Here is an 18,966-nt window from a genome sequence, read left to right on the forward strand (position 1 = left end):
CCCACCTTGGCAAACATTTTGCAGTCCAGAGGGCAGTAAACATCAGGAAAATATCTTCTAACTGAACAAAAAGGTATGCAGCTTTAATCCAGGACCACCAGTAAGGTGTTAAAGTGGGTTCCCCTTCCCCCTTCACATCAATGCCCCTGTTCAGCATGAAGAAGCCAGAGAGTCTGCACCCCATTCCCAAATGAGAAACTCACAAGTGAATAAGAAAATTTCTTTGTTTAAAAAAAAAATTAATCACCATTGAACTATGCTTACTATTACCCTGTCTTTGCTGGTACCCACTGAATCTTTCTCATTTCCTTTACCTACTCCCCCCACCCACCAAATTGTGCAGCCCTGAGATTTCATCCCTGCCCATCCTCACTCTTCTGCTCCCAGCCCTCACCTCCTTGTGTCCTCATACATGTTTTTCACAATTAAAAAAAAAGTTAAATATGTTGTTGTTGTTCTTGTTATGTGCCATCGAGTGGCCTGCAACTCAGTGACCCTATACACAAAAGCCCTAAAGCCTGCTCTATGTTGTGCCAATCTTATTGTCTCTTATACACCTATTCCTATTATCCCAGTCATAGAAACAATCCATCTCATCGAGAGTCTTCCTCTCTTGCACTGTGCCTCCACCCTCCCAAGCATGACGTCCCTCTCCAAGGATTGGTCCCTTCTTGCAAATGTCTAAAGAATGTCAGATGAAGCTTCAGAATCCTCCAAGGAGTAGCCTGGTCTCACCCTCTCCAGGATGAACCTGTTTGTTCTCCTAGCAGTCCATGTTATATTCAATAATCTTCTCTAGCACTACAGCTCAAAGGCATCAAGTATCCTTCTAAAATTCCTAGTCACTGTCCAGCTTCCTGATGCATAGCCAGTAATTGCAAAACCGATGGCTTGGATCAGGTGCACCTAAGTAAATAGGGACTATCTGCATCAATTCATATTAACTCAACATATGTTGGGGGATCACAGTCAGAATAAGAGTAGAATAACACAGCCAGAGTGGCTATTCAGAATCAACGACCAGTTGGCTGATTATTAATACATTTTTAGAAAATTCTGCATATTCTCATAATGAAAGAGGCCCTGACTAAATTAGTGGAGTGTACCCTACGTCCAACCATTATGACTGTGTAGGAGGAGGGGGAGCAGGGAAGCACAACAGCAAACAACAGATGAATCATAACACAATGAGTCGAATGCAGAGCTTGAGGAGAATGTGGGCTTCTGTTATCTCCACTCCAGGCGAGGCAATCGTGCAACAAAAGCAGCAAGTGGATCACTGCAGCAGTGTATCTCAAAGGCACACGGACAGGGTGCTTCATTTCACTGCTAACAGATTTGAATTGGAAATGACCTACATATCCATCAACAAAGACAGATTAAAAACTGGCCCATCTATATTATGAAATACTATCAGCCTTTGAAACTGATATAGGCTTTTTACTTATTGGCGTGGCAAGAAGAACCAAGGCACAGTGTTACATTTCTAAAAAAATTCAGGTAGAGTGTCTCATCTCTAGAAAATTATTATTGTCATCCTATTGAGATTCATTCAGAGAGATTTTCAGAAGTTATTTTTAAATAACCTGTGAATGTCATTTGCCTTTTGTTCTTTTTCTGCATTATTTATTACTTTAATGAGAATATGACATTTGGTTGTCACTTTCATATTCATTATTTACCTGTTGAGTAGGTTTTTTTGTTGTTTGGTTTTAGTTTGTTTTTTTTTTTTTTTTGGTTTTAGTTTTGTTTTTTTCTTGTTGTGTACCATCAAGTCAGATCCGACCGGCACAGGAAGAGATTGCCCCTCCTTCTCCAGTGGAGCATCTGGTGGATTCAAACCACACGCCTTTGGGATTGCAGTGTAGCTCCTTGACACCAGAGTTCCCTTGTTGGGTAGTTTTTGATCATCAGGTTGGTTCATTAGAATTGGATTATCACCTCTGCCTCAACCAAACTGAGAATTCCCACATTTAGAGAGTCTGTGGGTCCTGCAAATGAGTAACACGTCTGGTGCTAACCATAAAGCTGGTAATTCAAGTTCACCCAGAGCATCTCACAAAATGACCAGCAATCTACTTCCTAAACACCCAGTCCATACAGAGCACAGCACAGCTGTACTGGGACACACACAGGGTCATCCTGGGGCCGAATCAATCTGAAGGCAACTGGTTAAACCACATGTCAGACAGGAAGAAGGCAGTCTTTCACTTCCAACCCAGTGACCCTGGTGGTTCAAATCTATCAGCAGGTCTTCAGGAAAAAGATGGGCAATTTCTTCCCATGAGATTTAGGGCATCTGAAAACCTGCTGGAGGGTCAGCTATGCCTTACCTCTAGCTCAGTGGTATATAACACATTAATGTAAGCATCACACTAAAGATTTTGATTCCCAGGGGATTTTCTTTCCATTTCAAATTAATTCCTTCATCTTTATCATGCAAAGAAAGTTCTATCTCCAAGTGGCCTTCTAGTCTTCTTAGCATTGAGGCTCACAACTAGAGGCACTTGGCCCATTTCTTTGCTTTCTCAAATCTCCTTAACATACTACAACTAGAACAAATTTAAGCCTATCATCCCTTTCTCTCCACTGTGGAACTTTAATCTTGATCCAAGATGTGTGGTTTCTTTAGCCTTGATGTTTAACCCTGAACTCCGCCTCAGAATCACTGAGGGACTTTTAAAAAAATCAGTACCCAGATCTCATCCTAGGCCTGTTAAAGAGAATCTCAGTTCATCGGTATTTTTAAAACATTCCCAGTATGTGCATTAAATAGATATTCAGTATTGAAGTTTCCCACATACTCTTCAATCTAGGAAAATGCACACATGCACACACATACACACAGTGGTAGGGAGTTGTGCTGCCAACTCGAAAGGCAAGCAGTTCAAATCCACCAGCTGTTTTGTGGATGAAAGGAAAGATGGGCAGTCTCCTCTTATGTGATTACTGCCTCTGAGAGCCTGAAGGAGGGTCAGCTGTGAGTTGGTTCCTATTTGATAGCACATGACAACAACATACATATATATCTCATCATAATTGTGGAGATCTTGGGACACCCACTACCCCTTCTGAAAGTGTCTGTTTGAGTTCTGTAAACCCTCAAGCAATTTCAAAGCTTATAGGCTGGTCTACAGCGTGAGTTGGCCAAACATCTGTAGATGTTCCTGCAGGGCACCAGCCTGCCTTTCTCTCTGTCCACACTGCTAATGGGACCATCCTGCCTACTGCCTGACGGGCAGGTTCCACTTTCCCACCCAGCCATGGAGCCTGTCCAGCTGTGGAACCTGCCCAAAGTGTCCTGACCCAACAGCTGCCGGAGTGGCGGTCTGTGAAAAGTGTGGGGCGGGCTAAGCTGGGAAAGGAATCAGAAAGTGTTTCATAGTTTCAAAAGCTCCTTGACCCCATGGGGTTCAGATTAGGCTGCTTGTCAGGGTAGGGGCGATAAGCAACTCAGCCACAATCCTAAAGCAAGAGATGATAAAATCTATCTTGTACCCAACCAGTACAAAACAACCTATTTTCTTATCTGTGAGAGGTTACCAGACTCTGATGACTTGTGCTTTATCCCACAAGGCCACCATGCAACCTGAATACCTGTGTGCTGAAAACCCAACATGCCATTTAATAAGTGTATGTCCAGTGTGACTGTGAGGACTGCAGGGAGCTGTAGTGGGGCTTGTCTTGGATGTTCATCTGCGATCTGGCTAAATATAGCCATGCTGCTGTCAGGAAAGGCCGAGGCAAATGGCTTCAGCCCTCTTAACAGACCATTAGCCAGTCACTCGAAAAAGCCAGGTGTAGTTCCGAGTTCAAAGGGCAAGCCACCAAGCTCAAACACTCTCTCGGCTATTAGCAAGGTAGTTTCTGATCTGTGTTTCTCATCCAAGTCCATCTGGCAAAGCCCTTTCCATCAATCAAGATGTCCCAGTAGTACATCAATTCTGGAAATATGACACACATAAGACTGGCTGTAGAATTTAATCGCTTAAAATTGACATAGAAGCATTGGAACTGCAACACTTGAGAAAAGCTCAGGGGTTTGAAGTGGGTCTAAAAAGCATTAGCTTGAATAGTCCTTGATCTCTCACCATTAAGTCTGGGCAGTAGGACTCATAACTGGATTTCCAGTATCTGTAGATTTTGGGGACTCTAAAGAATGCCAAGTTTTCACTCACACTAGAGGAAGAAGGGACTTAGAGAGAGAATACTACCCAAAGGACAAAGGGAAAAAGAAGTGGACACTTTGGAGTTTATGCGCTATACCCACCTCCTGACTCAGATGAGTAAGCAGTGAGGTAGCCACGGAGTTGGAGAATGAGGTGCTACCAAGAGCAGAGGCAGGATTCACACTCAGGTCTGACTGGTCTTTCCATGCTCTATGGTTTTGGTCTTTAAAGTAGCCTGAAGGCCTTTCTCCACCAAGATAGGTGGGGCTCTTGCCTCTATTCCTCCTATACACCCTGTAAGATCCTTTCACTCAAGCTTCTTGAGTGAGGTTTCATCTAAATCAACTGCTGTTGTTACTGGTAGCTAACCTCAAGCCTGCTTTAATTCATGCACACACCCAGAACAAAATACTTCCTAGTCCCATGTCAGCCCTGTGATCACCTGTAGACTAGACAACTGTGATCCACAGAACTGTCACTGGCTAATTTTCAGAAGGAGACGGCCAGTCTTTTCTCCTAGTCTGTCTTAGTCTGGAAGCTCTGCTAAAAATCTGTTCAGCATGAGAAGCAACATGCATACTTCCTCTGGCAGACTGGAGGGAGAGGGGGTGACTGTGTGTAAGGTAACATCAGCCAGAAACAAACCCAGGCTCCCTACGTGAATGGCAAGAATTCTACCACTGAACCACCACTGCCTCCAAAGCCCCACTTAACAGCTTTCCCTTCAGCCATCATCAGCAAGATGATACTTGCACATGGGTTGGAAAAACACTCATCATGCCCCTTTCTGTAAGCATTTAGAAAGGGGCTGCTGAGAGACCAGTGGCATCTGTATGCAGAACACATCATCCGGAACACTGGGCTATATGAGGGGGAATGTGGCATCAGGACTGGTGGAAGAGTCATCAACAACCTGCGTTATGCAGATGATACAACCCTGCTTACTGAAACTGAAGAGGACCTAAAGCACTTGCTACAGAGGGTCAAAGACTGCAAGCTTCAATATGGATTAAAGCTCAACATCAAGAAAACAAAGATTCTCACCACTGGGCCAACTGGCAGCATCAGTATGGATGGTGAAGAGACTGAGATAGTTAACAATTTTAGTTTGCTTGGTTTCACAGTCAACACTCTTGGTACCAGCAGCCAGGAAATCAAGAGACGAATTGCACTGGGAAAGTCAGCTGTCAGGAGCCTCTCCAGACTACTGAAGAGCCAACAGGCTGGAGACTAAGGTACACCTGATCTGGGCTATAGTCTTCACAGTTGTGTACTATGCATTGGAGAGCTGGACAGTGACTAGGGATGATAAAGAGAGAATTGATGCCTTTGAGCTTTGATGCTGGAGAATAGTACTGAATATACCACGGACTGATAGGAGAACAAACAGGTTTGTCCTGGAAAGGATGAAGCTAAGCTGTTCCTTAGAGGCAAGGATTCTGAAGCTTCATCTGACATATTTTGGGCATGTTGGAAGGAGGGACCAGTCCTTGGAGAGGAACATCATGTTTGGGAGAGTGGAGGGACAGCACAGGAGAGGAAAACTCTCGATGAGATGGATCAATTCAGTGACTGGAGTAGTGGGAGTTAGGTGTTTCAGACACAGTGAGGTTGGCACAGGATAGAGCAGGGTTTAGGGCTCTTATACATAGGGTCCCTATGAGTTGCAAGTGACTTGATGGCACATAACAACAACACTACAGCACTCCCTTTTACATTTCTTTGGACTAAAAGAGATGAAGCAGAAGCTCCAGGTCCAAGTCCATGAGCAAGCTCCCACTGCTGAGCCTCAGCTTCCTCATGTGTGAAGGGGTTATTTCCCAACACAGCTTTCACACCCTCCTGGAAGTATCTGCAAACACTGCAATAAGCCATCCAAATATATGGGAGAAAGGGGTTTTGTTGATTTCCTCTTATAGTTAACATACACTCCACAATTAGCTTTCATACTTGCCTAGCTCCCCTCCAGGTATGCTGAGTAATTGCTCTCTCTTCTTAAACTCACATCTGAATTTGTTAGGAGCACTCCACTGTGTCTGCTTAAGTGGCAAGCGTGATGACACCAGTATCAATCATCAGACTGACTCCCGGGAAGCCATGGTGTTCCCTTCAGCACATTCATCTTGCCAGCAGTCACCTCATCTACATACTAACCTCACTACATAGCCTGGAACCTCTTATCATTTCATCGACTACACTCTGCAGAGGCCAGAGGGAAGCATCTCACAAATCACAGGAGAAAGACTGAATCACCTTTTCCGGATTGCCTGCAGCAAAAGTTGCCATTTCAGGGTGGGAATGTTGAAGAATGTCATTCAAGGAGGTCACACCACACCTGCCCTTGAAAACATCTGCACCAGAAAGCAGAAGAGGATCTGATCCTGCTTGATGGGGCTGCCACACTGTCCTCTCATTCCTCATGGTTCAGTCTCTTCTCCATTAAGCTTTTTTCTCTAAAATCTTGCTAATGATACCAGGCAACACATAGGGCAATTCCTCCCGTAAGCTCACAGAACAGTCTAACACATCCTCAGTTAGAGGACTCATCAGGAGCCTTCTTGCTCCAACAGAACTCAGTGCACAGAGACCATGTCCAGCTCATTTCTGAAACTACAGAGCTTGGCAGTAAGTACCATGTCAAGGCCGGGGGGATTGTCAGCTGAATGTCCTCCTTCCTCTGCGTGAATGTATGGGTATCACACCGTTGTTGCTGTTGTTAGATGCCATCAAGTGAGCTCCAACTCACCACAACTCTAAGTAGAACGGAATGAAATCCTGCACTATCCTGTGTCTTTCTCACAATGTCTACCGTACGTAAGCATATTATTGCAGTCACTGTGCCAATCCATCTCATGGGGAATCCTCCTCATCTTCACCAACCTTCCATTTTACCAAGAATAACGTCCTTCTCCATGGACTGGTCCTTTCTGATAACATGTTCAAAAGTAGGTGAGATAAAGTCTCATCAAACTTGCTTCCCAAAAGCACGTCTTTCAAAACAGATTCACTTGTTCTTTTAGCAGGCCATGGTGTTATCGTGATGCTTCACCAACAACGCAGTTAAAAGGCATCAATTCTTTGGTCTTATTCATTATCCAAATTTCACAAGCATATGAAGCAACTGAAAACAGCATGTTATAGGTCAGATACATGTTAGTCTTTAAAGTAGCATCCTTGCTCTTTACAAGAGGTCCAGGGCAACAGATTTGCCCAATGCAATGAATGCATCATTTGATTTTTTTTACTTCTTCTCTTATGGATGTTGACTATGGATCCAAGTAAAACGAAATCCCTGGCAATCTCTATCTCTTCTCCATTTATCATGATGTTCTTTGTCCAGCTGTGAAGACTTGTGTTTTCTCTTGAGGTATAATTCACACTGAAGGCCACGGAGCCTTTCAACATCATCAATAAGTGCTTCAAGTATTCTTAGTTTTCTAAAAGTAAGGCTGTGTCATTTGGCTGTGGATTAGACTTCCTTCCACCCTGATACTACATTCTCGGTCACGTAATCGAGCCTCTTGGCTTATTTATTCATTTGCCGGTTTATTGTACTGTGGTGTCCTGGGTGGTGGTGTGATACTGGACGCTGTGCATACTATTTCAAACACCAGCCAAGAGTCACTTCCAGGAAGGATGTTTCACAGGAGCTTCCAGACCAAGAAGAATTAGGAAGCAAGTCTGACGATTTACTTCTAAAATAAAGGACCTTTGAAAACTTTGAGAATAGCAGTGGAACCAGTCTGACCTAGATTCCAAATTCTAGCTTGGCCCCTTAGAGACTTTCCTCCCCTGTCTTGGAGCCTCAGTTTGCTCATCTGTAAAATGGGCCAGGTAACATCAGCTTATCATTTATTTGCCATGAATGTAATTCCTTTACCATCAATTTAAATAAAAATTTTATCAAGTCTTTAGGCAGTGCCTGGCTCACAGTGGGAATTCAGTGAGCAGCTGCTATCATAAGATCTGGAGAGCTGGGTCAGTACAAGCCAGAGCTCTTGGTTCTCAGAAGAAAGTGTTGGTATGCAAAAACACACCTAGCCTTTGAGCTGTGTAAAAAAAAATGTGATATGCCGAGTGGCCTTCCTCCTTTAACCTGAAAAAGGGAAACAGCAGGGCCCCAGTCCCAACTGCCATAAATAGGGGATGCCAATAGACTTGGACTGTTGATTCCAGTCTGGAAGGTCACTATGGAAACCAGGCCTGGCTCTTTTCAGGGAGCTGGGGACATAAGCTGGGTATTATTCATAGATCTGTACCAGGAGGCTACCCACATCAGAGCCTGTGGAAGGGTGCCAAGTATTATTGGAGGTCTCTCTCAATTTTCTATTTGGGGTCAGTAAGTGAACTGCCACTGGGTCCTTTCCTTCCAGAGCCCTACCTGCTGCCCTACCTTTCAGAGAAACACATTTCCTATGATATACAATCACTTGCCATCAGCTTCGTCATCTCAGACCCTTGGAAAATCTATGACACTCTAGCCTTTTTCAAAGGGCTCTTGTTTAAATGGCTAAGGCTTCTCTCACAGACCAAGCAGCTTTGAAGGTTCCATCAAATCTTTTTAGAGTGGCTGAATCTTCAACCTCTGGGGGTTGTGGTGACTTATAACACCCCTTCCCTACTATCAAGAAAGAAGAGATTCACACTTCACAGCCTGGATCACAAAATCTTTTCTCCTCTATTCACTAGTGAGATATGGTCTGAACTTTGTGTCCCTCAAAATACATGTGTGTGATGATATAAGGTAGAAGCTAATGTAACACCCCTAAATCCATCACAATTCTAATCTGATAAAAGGCATTTTTCTACGGTGTGGCCTGTGATAATTTTTCTCTCACTACAGGTAAGAAGGAAGGGAAGGAAGCTTAGACATGAGATCTCTGTACCACAAGAAATAATAGCCAGGAGTGAAGTGCATCTTTGCGGATTTGGCCCCTGTTCACCAAAGTTCCCTGATACCAGGGAAGGTCAGGGCAGCATGTGGAGATCACCAAGGAAACAATCTTACTCCAGAGAGAGAGAAAGCGAGAGAAAGAGAGTCAGAGACAGAGCGTGAGAGATAGAGAGAGCGCGCGCACATGTCAGAGACAGACAGGGTATGTGCTCTATGATTCCCCTGGAATCTCTACATCTCCTTGAATCTGTACATCTTGTCTCCTAAACTATAAGAGAATAAATTTCTGTGAAAACCATCCATCTGTGATATCTCTTCTGCAGCATCACTAAATAATCAAGGTGTTCATTTATCCCAACTCCTCTGTGAAATCCATTCTATAATCTCTATCTTATAGTGAGGCTTAAAAGCATGGTGGACTAGAAACGCAAAGGTCAGCTGAAGTTGTACCACTCACTAAGTTATATGCCAAAGAGCAAAGGCTTTGATTTCACCATCATATAATGGAAAACTATGACAAGGTGCTTCCAAGGGCTCCCCTGGAGTTGCCAGTTAAGATCCTAGCCTGTTGTGCCTTGTCACCAAGAGTAAGTTAAGAAGAGGAAGTCCTAAGTCTTTGGATCTTATCAGAAGGGTTCTGTGCTTATTTGTCTTAGTTTGTTTGCTTTTTGATTATTAAACTGAAAGTCAAATGAGCCAACTGCCACCGAGGTAAGTGCCACAGTGGAGCAACATTTTAGGAGTTAGGAATGTGCTTCCTGAAGGGGTGTCACCTGAAATGGTCAAGCAAGTTGACCAGGAGTTCAACAGGGTGAGAAAGGGCATTTTAGGAGGGGCAACTGACAGGGAATGGAGAAGAGAATGGCAGGTAGCAGAACCTAGGCTGGGCTGCACCCAACTTAACAACTAAAGTCACTAACAAGTAAGCAGAGTGCTAGTCACAACCACTGCACATCTTTTGGGTACTCAGAGTTAAAGGGGGATGAGAAATGCTATTTCACACGCATGAGGATGGCTTCTATAAAAAATAAGACCGTTAATGTATAATCTGGGGCTGAGCGTGGAAGCCACACTGCTGTCTTTGTTTCTTCAGACATGTCATGTGGTGCACACTTGTGTTCACAGTAGCCTTGAGACCTGTGCGGGGTGTGGGGGGCCAACTTCATCGGTGGTGGCAGCTTACACTCGCTCTCCTGGGATTTGGCTTTTGGTGAGTCGATGCTGTGATGCTTGATTTTAGAAAAGATGTCAACAAAAAGTTTTCTGATCAGAACTATTTACCATTATGTTAAAAAAGCACACAAAAAAACAAACTGTACTGTAGAATCAAATCGTATAAACACTGTAAATAAATTATCATCATTAAAAAAAGACAATGGAAAATAAGCATTGGGGAAGATAGGATGAACTGGATTCTCATGCAATGTTGGCAGGAAAAACTGCAGCCTTGTGGCTAACAATTTAACGGGGTACTCCTATACTTGGAGTAACAGTAAACATACCCCTGGTCTTCAAGTCAATTCCAACTCATCTCGTGACCCTACCGGACCCAGCTGACCTCGCCCGTAGAGTTCCCAAGGCTGAGATCTTTATGATGTGAGGATAGTGCAGGAACAGGCACCGTCTTGTTCCATCTGTTCCACAGGAGTCAGAACTGACTTGATGGCATTGAGTGCTAACAGTAACTTTCTCCCACAGAACAGCTAATGGATTCAAATTGCCAATCTTTCAGTTAACTGTCCAATGCTTAATGAAGGCACCACCAACGCTCCTTTTGTTAACTACCACAAAGCTAACAGTAAAGGAACAAAACTCCTTGCTGTTGAGTCGACTCAGCCTCGTGATGGCCCTGTGTATTAACAGGTGGAACTGAGGTCCACAGGGCTTTCCAGGCTGTAATCTTCACAGGAGGCAATGACCAGGTGTGGAGTTCATCTCAACTTGGCTTTTCTAGTGTAGAAAACAGACTATGTGGAGGAGTGGGTCTGTGCAAGTAACACATGATGGCCTTTCCACAAAGGGACTAAGGGACTGGGTATCTACCGTTCCACGAGGGCACTGATCGGCCAGTCTCAGCAACCGTCAAGAGGACTGGCTAGTCTCACCAATAAATCAAAAGCTCTAGCTGCAGAGATAAGACATTCTTCCCAAATGAAGAGAGATTCTGTGCCTAGCCAGAGAAAGGGGAACGTCCCCTAACCTGTTCACTATGGCGGCAGCAGTGATGGCTGAAGTGGAGAACTGGATGTGAGATGGGACTTTGGGGAGGCGGGTAACAAATATTGGCAAGACTGAGCACTTTGTTGGACAATTATGAGGGCATCTGATACTGGCATTGCTGAAAACTTAGGAACACTTAGAGCCAGCAGGCTGAGGCGCCTGCATGCACATTTTGGGAGCTATCTTGACTGTCTTTTGTTATTAACCTGAATGATACCCTTTAAACTTCCACAATACAGTTCTGTGTGGCCTGTGAGCTATCATATTGGATCCTGGACCCATCCAAGCAGTAACATTTGTGTTGAGATGAGTAGAAGGAGGTGTGGGAGGGTAGGAGACATGTCTGACCTCATGGGAAGTGGTTTTGTGTTTATGCTGCCGTGGGCAGGGACAGTTTCCTCCTGGAAAGCTGGTAATTTGTCAGATATGGCACTCCCCATGTGGCCCTTGCTCTTTTTACACCGGGTTTTTGGTTTGTTTATTGATTTGAGTGTTTTGGTTTTGGGTTTTTTTGCAGTTTTGACGGCTAGGTTCAAACCGTCCAACTTCAGGTTAGTTGTTGTTGTGTGCCACTCAGTCTGAACCAACTTCTAGCTGACCTCCAGTGGATTCTCAGAGGCTGGAAACCACATGGGAGAAGACTCTCCATCTCTCTCCCTCAGAGCAGCTGGTGGATTTGAACTGCCTGCCTTTGGGTTAGCAGCACAACTCCTTACCCACTATGCCACCAGAGCTCCCTTAAGGATGTTTAGTTGAGTAGAAACCATCTGTGCCACCAAGGGACCTGCAGAATTACAATATGACCCAGTAGTTCCACTCCTAGACATATACCCAAAAGAACAGATACCTAGATGCAGTATTACTTGCAGCAACATATATAATCTAAAAGGTGGCAATAACCCAGTGTTCATGCACTGACGAATGGGTAAATAAAATGGGGTATATCAGTCTGGAGACTAAGATGTGTCTGATTCTTTGCAATTACTTACTATGTATCATAACAATGCAATGACTAAGGATGATAGAAGAAGAATCGATGCCTTTGAGTTGTGGTGCTGGAAAAGAGTGTTGAACATACCATGGACCGCCAAGAGAACAAACAAGTATGTCCTGGAGAGGCTAAAACTAAGCTACTCCTTAAAGGCAAGGATTTTGAGGCTCCATCTCATATCCTTTGGGAACATGGCCAAGAGGGACCAGTCCTTGGAGAATGACATCATGCTTGGAAGGGTGGAGGGGACAGCACAAAAGAGAAAGATACAGGATGAGATGGATTGATTCAGTGACTGAGGTAATGGGGTTAAGTGTGTTGGAGACAATGAGATTGGCTCAGGATAGGACAGGGTTCAGACCTACTGCATACAGGGTCATTATGAGTTGCAGGCAACTCGGTAGCACATCACAACAACAAATTGGTATAACGGAATATTATTAAGGCATAAAAAGAATGACATTAGAATGCATGTTACAACAGAGCTGAACAGTTTGCTAAGAGGAATTAAGCCAGACACAAAAGGAGAGATATTATAAGTAGATTAGAAATTGCCAAAGGGTGGGCAAAGGGAGAGTTCATTGCGAAGGGTAGCTTCTGTCCGAGGTGACAAAAACTTTTGGAAAAAGATAATGATAAAAAAAAAAATAAAGATAATGGTGATAACTGACTGCACCATGTCTTGGGGGGAATTAATATCACTTAATTTTACACTTAATAGGGCAAGTTGTACATGCTATATAGAGTGTCTATAACCGACAAAGAAATAAAAAGCTAGATGGGGAGCCTGCCCTGTGTCTGTGGGACAGCAGAGCTCCCCCTACTCTGCTCCCCCCAGTTCACTGGGCTGATACAGCAAGGCTTTATTAGCACCTGCAGAGTCTGAGCATCAGCAGGTGTGTGGGCTGGCCTGGGAAGGCCGCCTGATCCTGCTGTGAATGTCCCTCCTGCTGCACAGTGACCAGGCACTGGCTGCCGGGAAAGCTTGCCAGCCCCATCAGCAGAGACTCACGGGAAAGGCTTTTGTAAGCCAGCCACCCATTCAGTCTTCTGGGAATCTGTGTGGCTGAAAAGGGGTTACTTGGGGATGAGGACATGGATCAAGGTAAGCACCACCTGCCTTTAATGGCAGAAATAGTAGACACCTCCACCATTCAAAAGACCCACCCTTATTTGGAGCAGGTAAATGCTTTTCTACCCCTCAAGCTCAGAATCACCAACATTAGCACCAAAATAGTTCCAGAGAACAAATTCAAGAATCCCATTTTACAGATGAGGAAAATAAGGCTGGTAAAATTAGAGCCCTATGAAATGAGTCCAAGACAGAGGCAGGAGTGAGATCCATGGTTGACTCCTGGTCAAGAGTCACAGATATTCTGAAGCCAAAAGGCTATCACATACTTCAAAATGTACAGAAGAAAGCAAAACAAAGAGATTTCAGGGAAGTGGGAAGATGAACTGTCAAATGTGCAGGGCAGACTGCTGGAGGACACTGAGGACAGACAGAACTCTGAAGCTGGCACTCAGGAAGTCGAGGAAATGCAAGTGTGGAGATAAACACAGGGGAGACAGGCCTGCCCTCCTCTCTTAAGACTCAAAAGGGATGGACAAAGAATTAGAGAGACACTTTGAGAGAGCAGGGTAAAAAGCTAGAGCTGTTTCAGTGGAATGACTGTTCTTCCCAACAGGGAACGAGAGTAGCTGCTTGCACAGCATTTTTGCAGGGACTGGATTAGGGGGACAGATTCAGAGGCCACAGTGGGGTACCTGAGAGTCAGTGAAAGACTAACAAAGCTTGCAACACAGGTCAAGAGCTTGGACTTGCTGACCCTGTGATTGTCAAAAGGCACTCTCCATGACTGCACTCAACACCCTCCTCCCCCACATGCTTAGTAATGTGGAGGAAGCAGCAAAGGAGCAGATGGGCCTGGATGGAGGACAGGGAGGCTATAGGAACAAGGAGTCAAAGGGTGAGTGAAGGTACAGGTGAGATGGCAGGAGGGCAAGGTAAGAGGGGACAGAGAGAGAATGGGGCAGAGAAAAGAAGGCTGCAGATGGGTTATCAGAGGACTGAGACCAGATGCAGGAGGCGGGGTTGTTGTTGGTAGGTGCCATCAAGTCTGAACTGACTCCTCACTGACCCTCCAGCGGGTCTGGGGAGGCAGGAGTAACCGATAAAGGAAGGAACTGCTCATCTTTCTCCTGCAGAGCAGCTAGTGGATTAGAACCATATGAATTTGGGTTGACAATGTAATTCATTATCACTAGGCCACCTGAGCTCCCTGCAGAGGAACTGGAGAGATAAAATCAAGAGTTTTTATCACTATAACCTGGAATGACAGAATTCTGGACTCTGCAGTGGTGGTGGGGGGACAGGGCCCAACGTTTCAGCAAGTAAGGTTGTCTCAAATGAAGCTTACAGAGATCAAACGGTGACTGTAAAATTAAGTTAGCAACTTGCATTCTAAAGTTGTCCCGAGGAAGAGAAAACCTGAGCTACCAGGACCGTGAGGGATGGAAGGACAGCAGTGGGGTCAGTGGAACAGCCTCAAAGGAAGAGGAGCTGGATGAGGAAATGGTAAGGGGAAAGCCAGTCTGTCCCTCCCCAGGGCCCAGGGGAGCTGCAGTGACAGCCTCTAGCTGAGAAATGGAAATGCAATTGGGGGCAGCAGGGTTCAAAGCAACAGGAAGAGTGGGTAAGGAAGGAACCTGCTATCAGCACACTGGGGGTCCTGAAAATGCAGAAGTAGTTAGTGGTGGAAGGAAGGACACCTGCAGGACTCCTGGTTGGAGGATTCTGGGCAGGCATGTCCACCCGGAGGTCCAGCAGCTCAGAGCACTAAAGTGTGGATTCTACTCCATCTGTAAGGGCTTGGGCATCTCACTCACATTCTCCAGCAGATCCACTCTGTAATGTTACCTGTGATTTTCTCCACCTTACAAGTGTCACAGTGCCGCCCAGACAGTTCTGAGCATGTGTCCTCTGCATAGGAAGGCTTCCTCATTTATGAGAGCCCTGGGCCTCTAGTCTTTGTTTACGAAGAACTCAACCTTCAGAAGTAAAAAAAGGCATTTAACTGTGTGGATCACAGCAAATGATGACTAACCCTTGAGAAGAATGGGAATTCCAGAACACTTGATCATGCTCATGCAAAACCTACACCTGGACCAGGAAGCAGTTGTCAGAACACAGCAAGGCAATACTGCATGGCTCAAAATCAGGCAGGGAGTGTGTCAGGAATGCATCCTATAGCTGTACCTTTTTAAACTATATGAAGAACAGATTATTTAGGAGGTTGGGCTTTATGAGGAATGTGGCATCAGGATTGGAGGAAACATCATCAACAACTTGAGATATATTGATGACACAACCTTGCTTGCCAAAACTGAGGAGGACCTGAAGCATTCGTTGCAGAAGCTCAACATCAAGAAGACAAAGATTCTCACCACTGGGCCAAATGGCAACACCATCGTAGATGGAGCAGAGATTGAGGTTGCTAACAATTTCACCTTGCTCAGCTCCACAATCAACACTCTTAGCAACAGCAGTCAGGAAATCAAAAGACAAATTGCACTGGGGAAGTCAGCTGTCTTGACCTCTCCAAAGTGCTAAGAGTAATGATGTCAGTCTAGAGTCTAAGGTGCACCTGCTCCAGGCCTTGTTTTTGCAATTACTTGCTATGCATCAGAGAGCTGGACAGTGATTAAGGATGACAGAGCTGATGTCTTTGAGTTTTGGTATTGGAGAAGAGTATTGAACATACTATGGACCACCAAGGAGAACAAACATGTCTGTCTTGGAGAGGGTGAAACCAAGTTTATCCCTAGAGGCTAGGATTTTGAAACTCCATCTCACATACTCTGGGCATGTGGCCAGGAGGAGACTTGTCCTTGGAAAAGGACATCATACCTGGAAGGGAGAAGTGACAGTGAGATGGACTGACATAGTGTCTGGGGTAATAGGGGTAGGTGTGTCAGGGTCAGTGAGACTGGCTCAGGACAGGGCAGGGCTCAGAGCTATTGTACATAGGGTTGTTATGAGTCATAGGTGATTCGAAGGCACATAACAACAGCATCGTTCAATGCCTTGTCTATACACCACACCCACGCTCAGCATTACTGTCATTCACATGTATCACACCTGTCATGATATGAATATAGGTTTGCTCAGCCCATTTCACCTCCCCAGAATGGAAGCTCCTTGAGATCATACAGTTGCTTTGTCTATTTACTGTGTCAGCCACAGTGCTCAGAAGTGGCCAGCACATATCACATACACACACGAGATAAATGTCTTCAGATTGTTATTCATTGCAACTACACCCTGCACTCAGCATAACTCCACAAAAAGATGGTGGCATAGCTTCTACTGATTAAAACAAACATGGTATCATCAAAATAATTTCTCCAATTTCTTCTATCTCCTTTCAAAATGTGCCCATAACATAGCTAGGCTTTGAAATTTTTTTCTAATGCATCTCATGGGTGACAGAAACACTTCCTTACTCAGCTACTGGCCACCTGGCAGGGGAGTATCCTCCAAGCACTATGTATGCATTTCAAAGAGGCACCATGACTTCATCCCAAATCTAGTTACTAGAACAGTACTGCTGTTCACTCCTATTTCTCTATGCCAATTTCTAGCCAATCTCTCTGCAATTAGCAGGCAAAGTCAATCTGGGTCTGAAATGAGTCAAAGTACTACCTACCGCCACCTGGGCCGAGTCGAGGAACTGGAGGCCAAAGTAATCCGTTTCTACGAGGTCCAAGTGGTACACAATCTGATCGAACAAGTCCTGGCCTTTGGCATGTTTCTGGAAGACAAACAGGAATATACAAGTTTAGGGTGAGATGGGTAGATCAGAAATCGAGATTTTTTTTTTTACAAAGTCAAAATCACTTTCTATGTAGTATATACATTATAGCCTATCATAACACAAACACACATTTTAAAAAAATAAATCAGCTACTTTTATGATAAATGTAATATAAACTCATGATAAAAGAAATTCAAACATCTTGTGTTTAGGCGCTGTCAAATCCATTATGACTCATAACGACCCTGTGAACAAGATACCTGAACCCTGCCCTATCCGACACCATCCTCACCACCTCTGTCTTGCTTGAGTCCCTGTGTCAATGTATCTTGTTGAGGGTTTTCCTCTTTCTCTGACCCTCCCCCTTTCTCACCATGATGTCCTTCTCCAAGGACTGACCTGACCCCTCCTGACAACATGTCCGAAGATGTGAGACCAAGTTTCCCATCCTTGCCGCTAAGGAGCACCTTGGCTGCACTTCCTCCAAGGCTGTTCAAATGTCACATAATAGCGTAACATGAAAAGCCCAGATCACCGCTCTTACTAGTCCTTTCCAGTCTCTCCTCTTAAAAGGACGCTTTTCTGGTGAATACCTACATATGCAGGTTCTCTGTGCTGCAGAGTCAGAACCAACTCACAGTTGACCCTCCCCTGGGTTTCCGAGGCTGTAAATCACATGGCCAGAGACCTCACAGCTCAGTGGATTCAAACTGCCAGAGGAGTGCTGCCCTTGGGTGAACAGCACAACTCCACACAAACAACATCACTCTCGCTCCCGAGGAGAGTAAATTTTGCAATCATCTGACAGTCAAGAGAAAAGTGGGATTAGGTCTCACTCCAGAAGTAAAATGTGGGCTGCTTCCCTTAAACTTTTTGTCAATGTGGGAAACCTACCAAAAATCAGTTCCTCCTTGAGAACTGGTTTTCATCATGATTTAAAAAAACCAAAAAACAACAGCAAGCAGGACCTCTAAGGACCTACAGGAGTCACAAGTAATATAGCCAGGACTTATAACAAAATTAGGCTCCTTTCAGGGTTCCATCTGACTGGTACCTAAATGAAGCATGAACACAAGAAAGGAATCAGTGACAAGGGCCAAGTCCTCGAGCTGTCTTGTTGACCCTAGGCAACAAGAACCACGTGGTGTTCTGCGGACCCTGTAATACAGACCTGTTGGTATCTGCTTTCCGCAAGTGTTCAGATGGAAGAGCTCTGGTGGAGAAGACTGCTCCGAGTTATGCCGCGAACCTAAGGGCTTCAGCCTTTGGTGGTTCAAAACCACCAGCTGCTCTCAGGAAGCAAGTCAGGCAGTCTCTTCCCATTATGTTATGACACCCAGTGGGGTGTCACTATGAGTCTGAGTCAATGTTAGGAGGGCTGAGTTCATCTCTCCAGAAGCCAAAGGGGAAACCAAAGACTTTAATACATTCACCCAAGCAGGACGTGAGAACAGTTCACTGATAAAAACTCTATCACGCCCAAGGGCTCCAAACACAAATACATTCAATCCTAGATATTCATGATCATCAAGAAAACAAAACAAAACAGTTTTATAAGATGATTAGGAAACTAATTACCTATTATGAGAACCTGGCAAATAAAGATAGACTCAAGAGCATTCATTCTGTCTTTAAATGAAGCACTGGGCAACCAAAATGCGGAAGGCATGAGATACAAATACTAACTCAAAATGGCTCAAAGACCTAAGCGTAAGAATTCAAACTATAAAGGCTTTAGAAGAAAATAAGGTGTTGCCGTAGTGGTAAAGACAGCATGGTACTGGTACAGTGACAGACACATAGATCAATGGAATCGAATTGAGAATCCAGAGATCAACCCATCTATCTATGGTCAACTGATCTTTGACAAGGAGA

At 44.6% G+C, this 18,966-nt stretch overlaps 1 protein-coding gene across 1 annotated transcript in view; it reads right to left on the reverse strand.

Moving 5' to 3' along the window:
- The window catches only part of EPB41L4B (erythrocyte membrane protein band 4.1 like 4B), a 195,495-nt gene that overhangs the window by 122,267 nt on the left and 54,262 nt on the right, over positions 1-18,966 (reverse strand). Inside the window, exon 4 of the mRNA XM_006886987.1 lies at positions 16,984-17,088. Coding sequence (XP_006887049.1) covers positions 16,984-17,088 — 105 coding nt within the window. The remainder of the gene's footprint in view (positions 1-16,983; positions 17,089-18,966) is intronic.

The sequence above is a fragment of the Elephantulus edwardii genome, unplaced genomic scaffold (assembly GCF_000299155.1).
Source record: "Elephantulus edwardii isolate Elephantulus edwardi_28Jun2011 unplaced genomic scaffold, EleEdw1.0 scaffold00052, whole genome shotgun sequence".
Lineage (NCBI taxonomy): Eukaryota > Metazoa > Chordata > Mammalia > Macroscelidea > Macroscelididae > Elephantulus > Elephantulus edwardii.